Below are 10,264 nucleotides of genomic sequence, written 5' to 3'. Positions count from 1 at the left end.
TTCTATTCATCAAAGAATCCTGGGGGAAAAAATTGGTACACAACTGTTTTCAACATTGATAATAATAATGAATGTTTTTTTGAGCATCAAATCATCATATTAGAATGATTTGTGAAGGATCATGTGACACTGAAGACTGGATTAATGATGCTGAAAATTCAGCTTTGATCACAGGAATAAATTACATTTTAAAATATATTAAAATACAAAATAACAGGAGAGATGGTTACTGAGTGAAATAACAATGTTCATAAATACGATCCATAACATTAACTGTTAAAGGATTCATTTTAGTATGGTTAATGTACCTCTACATCCTTTCAAACCATCAGAACACACACATATACATGCATAAGATGTAGGCTACTGTGTACAGTATGTGTACATGTACTGAAATGAATCACGTTAATGTTATGAACATAGTTATTCCACTCAGTATATCTCCAGTTTCATGTCAGCTGACCACACTGTTAACGTTAATGCCGTCTCTCCATCATATATTTACAGAAATTTGCTGCAAATGGTCGTTGCTGTAACTGTATTCTACATTATTGGAGCACCCCATTTCCCTCCAAAATTAAACACAAAAACGTATTAATGATGTGTTTCTGCTGCTCCCCAGAAAGAAAGAAAAATGCTATCCTATATATGTCATTTAAGTGTCAACGTAATAATCAATGTACATTCTGCGTCAATATTTACCGATATTTGCTGCAAATAAAGCTGCTGCTGTCTGCCCCGCTTAAAATCATCGGCAACGCGGATTTGTTTGAAACTATGTAGAGCTTTATGAACCACGTGACCGCGTGGAGGCGAGCTCACAGTGTTGCAACTCTCATATTCAACGGCTCTGCATCTAACCATCAGTGGATGCACATGACATTTAAACAAAACTCCGAACATTCTTGCTAAAGACAAATAAACAAACAAACACGCTTGCTTATATTTCATCACCCGATACACCAGTGAATACGGCATCTTAAACCAGTTTAACTGAAGACGTTCTGCAGGATCTGGCCCGACAGAAACCGGAAAGGATTATCTTCTTTTTTTTTTCTTTTTTTTTTAAACAACATTACAAAAAAATAAAAATAAAACAGGCATCAAAGACAAAAGCTCCAAAGATAAACGAAAGAAAAAAAGAAACATTCACAAGACACCAAATAGGCTACAGATTCATAGCCTATATATGTTACATCAATAGAATTCTCTTCTACATTTTTCTCAACTTTCATTGCAGACTTCATTAAAAAAGTGAGTTCGTTATGAATAAAGCATTTGCCGTTCAGGATAGGCCACTTTTATCTTCGTGGACATAATAATAAATAATTGCCTTCACATTCAAACCAGTTCAGATTATCTCTTTTTTCCCAACGTCTGCCAGATAAACACAGATGCTCAGTGTGTGTGTGTGTGTGTGTGTGTGTGTGTGTGTGTGTGTGTGTTTATCCGAGGGTTTCTCATGCTCTAGTCCTGATGTGTGTCACGGGAGGTTCCCTCACGACACTGACACATAGTTCAAACACACATATAAATGCGCAGGTGTGTGAACAGGAAGCTCAGAGATGCAGGAACAGTAACTCTGATACCTGAGGCAGAACACGAGAAGACAAGTCTAAACTCGAGTCTGATCCAACGATCATTTCATTCCACTGAACCTCCATTCGGCTCAGTCGAGTCTCAGCGGCCGGCCTTTCAGATACACGGTTAAAGTCTTACAATTCAAGGTTAAAAGAGGGTTTTCGGAGGAATGCCGTAGAAGAACCATTTTTGGAACCATTTTTGCACTAATAAATAACCTTTTGTGGAATGGAATGTTAAAGGTTCTTTATGGAACGATCGGTTTGTTGTCAGTGTAATCAGCGGTTATATCGCTGAGATTAGCGCATTTGGAGCGATTTGACGTGTTTATCAGTGGACATTACTGTTAGGCTAACTCCTACAGAAACATCCATGTCAGAGCTATATTATGACTCACGGAAACCAACAAACATAAAAAGTGCTAAACCCTCATCAACCACTGAAGGTCTGACTCTGAAGGAGTGTGTGTGTGTGTGTGTGTGTGTGTGAGCAGCTCCTCTAGTTTCATGTTGAGTCGTGTTTCTCTCTGCCACTGTAGTTCTTCATGCCACAGCAGAAGCTTCATTATCACACATCTAGAAACGGTAAGCAATTTCTAGCCTTTCTGACAAATAATTACTATGAATAATGAGGGTCAGGAACTCTGTGGGAGAATATGAATAAGTGCAAGTTGTGCGCGCGCGTGTGTGTGTGTGTGTGTGTGTGTGTGTGTGTGTGTGTGTGTGTGAGAAGAGAGAGTTAGTTTCTGCCTGGAATTATTCATTCCAGTTTGTGTATTATTTCATTGTTTTATGTGACCGGGACTATATGAATAACATTGCTGCACTATTTTGAGAAGCAGATGCTCTGTATATGTGCTTATGATTAATAACCACATATCCATGTAAAGCTTTTTCTAAGAGCCAAAGACATCTGACATCCAGCAATCTAAAATGTAAAACATTTATTTATTTATTTTTAACATTTAAATGATTTTTGTGTCTCTTTGATTAAATTTGTGGAAAGTGAAATTCCATTTGATAACATCAGTTAACATGAACAAAAATGACTTCTAAAGAATAAATTAATCTAGGATCATGTTAGTTTCAACATTTACTAATAAATATAAAAATTATATATATATGAAAATATATATATATATATATATATATATATATATATTACATTTTAAAGTATCTGTAAATATTATTTGATGGACCTGAGCTGACATTATGAACAGTTGTATATTTTATTAACAAACATTTAAGATGAATAAATACTGTAACAAATGTATTGCTCATTGTTTCTGTTATTAACTGGTAACACTTTATTTCGATGGTCCACTTTAGACATAATTAACTTTGCAACTATGTCAACTTGAGAGCATGTATAGTTACTTATAGTTAGTAGAATGTCTGCACTGTAAAAAATTATATGATCAATAAGTTATGACAACATGTTTTTACATTGCTTTAACTCATCAAAATAAGTTAAGCAATTTTCATCTTTTTAAAATAAGATTCAACTCTTTTTTAAGTCAGTTTAATGTAATAAATGACTTAAAAAGTGGATTGCACTTAAAAATTTAAGGCAGCAACTTTTTTTTACAGTGTATAAAGTGGACCATCAAATAAAGTGTAACTCATTAACCTTATTGTAAAGTGTTACTGAATCAAATATAACTGGATATTTCAATTATATGTCTTTAATTTGATGCGTCCTGGTGGGCATCGGTGTAAATCTACAGACTTTGCAAGAACTTACGATCACTTGAGTTGTTTTCCTGCGCCAAACAAGCATCAATCTTTTACATACGCAGTTCTCTAATGTAACGTGATACGGGTAATCATTAACATGTGTCCGGAGCCCCAGAACTCCTCGGCTCCACATCACTCACACACATCTGAAACTGAACAACTAGAACAGACTAAAGATTTCTGGGCATGAAATGAATCAGACTGGCTCAAATTAATTTCTCTAAACTCCATTAAATATGAAGAGTAGCGTTTGACCAGTTTCTCAGAAGACTTCAAGTAATTCACCCCCGGTTTCACAGACAAGGCTTAAGCTAGTCCCGGACTGAAATGCATGTTTGAGCTGTGTTTTTTAAACACTTTTTTTATTGAGATGTAACAAATTATGGCAGCATATTACAACAATATTATAATTTAATTTAATAATAGTTCATTTCTTTTACATAATATTCATAATAAAAATAATAATAAAAGAAAAACAATAAAACAACAACAACAACAACAACAAAAAGAGGCACAGGTCAATTCAGTTAGCTATACATGAAGAAGAGTTGGAAATAGTCATGCATACATACAAGAGAAGCAAATCATGATATAAAAATGGGGGATTTAGGAAAAACAGGAAATGATTGAAAAGAAAATATGAGAGAAAATAAATTGGGGATTGCTGTCTGATCTCCTTCTCCTCATGTTTGAGCTTTTCTCACTGAAAGCAACTGTCAGTGCCATTGTTTTGTCACAAGATCCACACCAGTAATGTGTTTGTTTTTTTCTAAGACACATTTTAAAAGCTTCTCAAATGATCTAATTAAACTAAGGCTTAATCTAATCCGTATCTGTGAAGCCAGGCCTTGAGGTTGGGATGGCCAGACAGCAGACGCTGCCAGTGTGTTTGCTCTGTTTCTGCTCACTTTGTTGAAGCTGATGATGTTTTCATGCTCTTGTGTTTTCAGGACTGAAGTGATGGGCCCAGATGAAGCAGATCTGCTCTCCTGCACCAACTACTGGTCGCTCAGTGTTCAACAGCACAATCTGCCTGTGTAAAACTCAACTCTTCTCACGTTTTTTGACCCTGCAATGATGAATGTGATGAGCTGAGGAAGACTAACAGCTATACAACGTTTTGTGACTTCTGGTGACCCATGGGTGCGTCCAACTCGTCCTCATGCGCTTTGGCCAGCGCCTACCGCAGCTACCACAGCAATGAAGTCCTCCGGTGCCACTATAACTACACGGGAAAACTGGGCAAACAAAGAGAAAACCTCACACCGGAAGCCATCGTCTTCCTCTTCATCTGCTTCATCATCGTTGTGGAGAACATCCTCGTCCTCATGGCCATCTGGAAAAACAAGAAGTTCCACATGCCCATGTATTATCTGCTGGGAAACCTGACGCTCTCAGACCTGCTAGCCGGATTCACTTACATGCTAAATATCGTGCTGTCCGGGCCAAAAACGCTGAGTCTGACGCCACTTCTCTGGTTTATAAGAGAAGGCGGTGTGTTTATCACACTAGCGGCGTCTATGATCAGCTTGCTGGCTATCGCCATCGAACGCTACTTCACTATGCTAAACACAAAGCCTTATTATCGTGCCAAGCGCAAGCGCATGTTCGCTCTGATCGGGGTTAGCTGGGTGCTATCGGTGTTGCTAGGCCTCCTTCCAATTATGGGATGGAACTGTTTGGGTGACCTGGACTCGTGCTCAACCGTGCTTCCGCTCTATGCTAAAAACTACATCTTCTTCTGCGTGTTTGTGTTCATGGGCGTCCTGTTGGCCATCGTCGCCCTGTACGCACGCATCTTTCACTTCGTAAAGTCCAACACGCAGAACCCGAGCTACGTGCCGCACAAAGCCTACGGGCTTCGCTCGCGGAAACACATGGCGTTGCTAAAGACGGTCACCATTGTAGTGGGAGTGTTTATTCTGTGCTGGATGCCTCTGTTTGTGCTTCTCCTGCTAGACTTCATGTGTCCCGCGAAAGAGTGTCCGGTGCTACTCAAAGCTGACTACTTCTTGGGCGTGGCCATGATTAACTCCTTCATTAACCCTATCATTTACACGATGACTAGCAGAGACATACGACGGGCCATCCTGAAGCTGCTCTTCAAACGCTGTCTGACCACCAAAGACGGGCAAGTGAGGAATATCGGCATTAAGATCAGCTTCACTAAGACTGAGGCAAACCGCCCGGGTGGGGAGACGACCGTTTCATCGGGAAACGCCACAACCGTAAATGTCAAATCCATCTACCCGAAGCTCAAGTTATCCGTCATCGCCTAACGCCGTGTCCTAAGCCTGACGTGTGATAAAAGGCATCTTTTCCATGTCAATCAGAGTGTTTTCCTTATCAGCCACAATGACGATATGTGACAATTCTGTTTTAGAAATGGTGACATTGCGGCTGGAACAACAACATACAAAGTATGACAATGATGATCTCAGGTGGTAATTATATGCTTCATTTAATGTTAAAAGCATCTAATGTGAGTTTGAATATATTTTTGCATGACCTTTATAGCCGTGTTGAAAGCGACAATGGATAATCCATCTCTGATCTTGAAAGTGAAAGGAAACAAGAATGTTCGAACTGAACTCAATGTGAACAAACAAGAGAGTGTTATGGCAAAGACTGTTTGTCACTCAGTATGTATTTTTATTAATGTTAAAATTGTGTAATATTTATGAATATGATGTACTTATGCATTTCGTTGCAAAGGTAGTGTACTTGCAGAGACTCCGCCCACACTATCTTCTGATTGGCTGTGATTTTGAAGTGATTTGGTTGCGAGTGCAGTGCATTTGCAGAGACTCCGCCCACACGTTTTTCTGATTGGCTGGAATCTTGTCACGCCTTGTCTTGTTAGGATACAGTAGGCTTGTTCGACTTGAACCGGCGCGGTACCTTGATGTCATTCACCGATCGGTTCAAGTCGAACAAGCCTAGAGTAAAAAGTGTTCTTGGCCATGACATCTTCAGTGCTGAAAAAACGATCCTGAGGACTCTGACTCTGATACACATACAGGCTCTGGACTGAATCATGACGAACCAAACTGAATTAAAGGCACATAATAATCACATAATAAATCACAGTCACAAACCACAGCTGGAAAGAAACTGTGAGCATTTCAAACACAACAATCAGACGTTGGCAAAATCCCCCTTTGCTTGCGAGATAAGCCACTGAAGCTGTTGTGGGCAGAGAGAGGTCTCGCTACGCTGGTGTTTTCCAGCATTTCAACATTGGACCACATGGCCTTTTATATTTGAATTGAGTTCGTCACAATTACATTTGCAAAAAATATGCAGACATACTTCTAAAAACATATGAGAGTTTAGAAAAAAAATATAAAAGCCTTTGTTTATTCATGGCCTTGAATTTTTCTAAAGTCTCGAGTGCCCTTGGCTTCATATGTTTTTTTGAAGGTAGAAATGTCTCACATCCAAAGAGCACCGAGATACGGACCTCACACCCCAGTAGCAATCTTTGCATTTTGTGTTTTATGTTATACAGTCATGCTCTATCAGTTCATCAAGCTTTATCATTGAGATCTGCAGTGCAAAGGCTTCAAACACAGGTTTCTGCAGACTGCAGCAAATGCCCCGTAGTGATATAAAACCATATACAGTGTGTGTGCAGATTCTGATACTGTAAAATATACAAACTCTTCACAGCAATATGAGGAGACTCACTGTAAATATTCCACTTCGACAGAAATGCTCTTATTGAATGTTGAACTGTAAGCATCTTGTAACACAAAAGCATTTAAGATTTGTTTGTATAGATTCATTTGTACAGTGTAAATGTTTGACATGCTATTTTTACAAGCTTTTTTAAAACTTCATTGCTACTAAGTTATATTTGTTCTTATTTGACATTAAATATTTTTTAAGAGAACTGAGAAACAATGTTGCCTGTTCATGCATTTCACATACAGTTTAAAAAGTCTATGGAAGTAAAATAATGACAAATGTTTTTGAAACAAAGTTTGTAAGTACATCAGGAGTTTATTTAAATAACCCTTGCCTGACGGCTAATGCTACCGCTAACCCGGACGTCGACGTCACTTCAGGGGTTTGGGAAAAACACGTAAAAGTCCTGCAGAAAGCGATGCATAAAGATGTAGTGTAACGACCAGTTCCAGGAATACACTAATATTTTGTTGTTAGTACCAGTTTGCAACAATTATTAGTTAACACTAAGTTAGTGTTATTACTCAATAATTCGTCATTACACTACATCCTTATGCATCGCTTTCTGCCAGGACTTTTACGTGCTTTTCCCAAATCACTGAAGTGACGTCGACGTCCGGGTTAGCGGTAGCATTAGCCGTCAGGCAAGGGTTATTTAAATAAACTGATGTACTTACAAACTTTCCAATGCCTCGTTTTATGAGTACAGAACCTATTTGTACTGCTGTTGAAGTTTGGTGCCATTCTGGGCATTATTAGTGGAGTAATTTACGAGATATCAGCCGGATGTCTTAGTGCAGGCTCTAAATAAGCTCTAACTTTCATAATGTTCAACCAAGGGAATAAAGGCTTCTGGGGGGTGTTTGGCTCGAGGTCATGGTGCAAAGGACCCTAGGTTGATTTTACTCTGAACCATCCCTTTAATATCACACTATGATAGTTTTATCATGAAGTATATTTGAGACTGTAGACTATATAGATCTGACTGTAGTTTGAATGAATCCCTTTTCTTTGCATGACACATGAATCGCTCTTTCGACTTCATCCTGAACATTGTATAAGCATTCATTTATTTCATGTGTCAAGAGAGGCTCTCAGGACCGTAACCGTCACATCCTTTTGATTTTCCCGGGGAAAACATCCTTAGTCCTTCACGTAAAAATCAGTCTACAGGGTTTTAAAGATAAAAAGTCTTGTTTTTTAAGTTTCGATACGAGCTGTTCACACATTAGCCTCTTTCACACAGCTATCCCGGTGAACTACCGTAAAATTGCCAGAATGACTTTGCCGGGAAATACACAAAAATATTCTGTTCATACAAGCAACGGCGGTCTGGCTTTTTACCGGTAAGAGGCCGTTCACACATCAGCACCAAAACACTGGGAAATTCTGTTATATGTCATCGGAAGTGATCTTAACACACACGTTCACACACAGCATCATACCAGTCATTCACTAGTAATGTTACAACTTCACTTATTTTTGAAAAGGTCCCGTTCACACATGATCTCTCACCCATAATTTATCAGTAAAGACTGTATGTGTGAAAGGGGCTATTGGCAATAAAAAAGCATGTAATACATAAAACTTCTTACATATTGCATATTACAATTGCATAATACTTTTGTTCATCTTTTTTTCAAAACTTTTTTTAGTGATAAAGTATTTTTATGAGACGTTAATTCTATAACATTTATCAAATGAATTAAATAAGAACTACATCCATAAAATGATCAATTAAAATGTTCTATATAAGCAGTGTGAAGCGCCTGACAGAACACTTTCCTTTCCTTCCGTCAGTGTGTGATACAGTAAAAGTCATGATGCAGCATTAAAGGGCTGGTTGATTATGATTTTACTTTTCTAGCTTTAGTTAGTGTGTAATGTTGCTGTTTGATCATAAACAACATCTGCAAAGTTACGATGCTCAAAGTTCAAAGCAATGGGAGATATTTTATTTTAAAGAAATTGCTTTTTAAGGACTATGGGGGAGACCGGGGACGGTTGCAACACTTTTTGCATTTCTCTCAGTTACTCAGAGACTATTTGGACTAGACCAACCAAATTTGCATATATTAAACTTGCATCTGTCTGCTAATTACCCATACCATTTAAAGATGATTACATATGACATATCGTTCACAGTATTTCATTGAATGGAAAAAGCCATATGTTGCAACATGTTAAAAATTACATCTTGTGAAAAGGGCATTATACCACCCCTTTAATTCTGCATTAAATGACAAAACGCCTGTTAAACTTCATACTCACAGAGACTTAATCTCTAGTTGATTTCTAGTTTCTGTTCTGTGTTAGAGATGATTGAGCTATTAGATGCTTTAGGGACACTTTATATTTTTGCATTAGGCTACACAATATGCAACATCTTTCGTATGGGCACGTTTAGCGAGTCCAGTGTGTTTCCTTCCTGTCGGCATGTGATGTGATGTGATGTTAGACCGCACTGAATGATACTCACACACACACACACACAGAAGCTAGCGATGCATGTCGGCTGGCTGTGGGTTCAGATCTGTGGGAGTTTGCAGAGGGGCTGGTATATTTGCACAGTAACATGGAAACACAACTCAGCTCAGTTTTGCCCTCTTTACCGTAAACACACACTCTCACACAAACACACACACACGCGCTTCAGAGAGCCATACTCACCAAAACCACAAGCCTTGAGCTCCGCTTACAAAGCCACGACCATGAGGCAGACATGGGTATATGCACACACACAAACACTCACTCATATGCACACACACATGCACACACACAAACACTCACTCATATGCACACACACAAACACTCACTCACATATGCACACATACATACAAACATGCACACACACAAACACTCACTCACAGACGCACACACACACAACACTCACTCACTCACAGACACACACAAACACTCACTCACAGACACACATAAACACTCACTCACATATGCACACACACACATGCAAACTAGCACACTTGAAACACAACTGAAACTAATTAAGAATATTATATATTTAGATATGAAACTATTCATGGGTAAAAAGCACTTCGGGTTTTTTTTCTCACACACACACACACACACACACACACACACACACACACACACACACACACACACACACACACACACACATACACACACACACACACACACTCACACATACAGACACACTCACACACACTCACACATACAGACACACTCACACACACTCACACATACATACAGACACACTCACACACACTCACACATAC

General features: G+C 38.7%; 1 protein-coding gene across 2 annotated transcripts; it reads left to right on the top strand.

Moving 5' to 3' along the window:
* Nucleotides 1–1,551: 1,551 nt before the first annotated feature.
* s1pr5b (sphingosine-1-phosphate receptor 5b) lies at nt 1,552–7,212 on the top strand. 2 transcript variants are annotated; one of them, XM_082136210.1, is made up of 3 exons: nt 1,552–2,026; nt 2,120–2,165; nt 4,268–7,212. In XM_082136210.1, exon 3 carries the CDS (start codon nt 4,457–4,459, stop codon nt 5,594–5,596), a length of 1,140 nt encoding a protein of 379 aa, XP_081992336.1. In that variant the 5' UTR covers nt 1,552–2,026; nt 2,120–2,165; nt 4,268–4,456; the 3' UTR covers nt 5,597–7,212. The 2 variants fall into 2 exon arrangements, with proteins under 2 accessions (XP_081992336.1, XP_081992335.1); XM_082136209.1 differs by having other exon boundaries at nt 1,552–2,165.
* The last annotated feature ends 3,052 nt before the right edge of the window (nt 7,213–10,264 follow it).

This window comes from Leuciscus leuciscus (genome assembly GCF_965113295.1).
Source record: "Leuciscus leuciscus genome assembly, chromosome: 14".
Taxonomy (NCBI): domain Eukaryota; kingdom Metazoa; phylum Chordata; class Actinopteri; order Cypriniformes; family Leuciscidae; genus Leuciscus; species Leuciscus leuciscus.
Note: the sequence above shows the minus strand (reverse complement) of the source record. Positions and strands in the feature narration are given on the sequence as shown.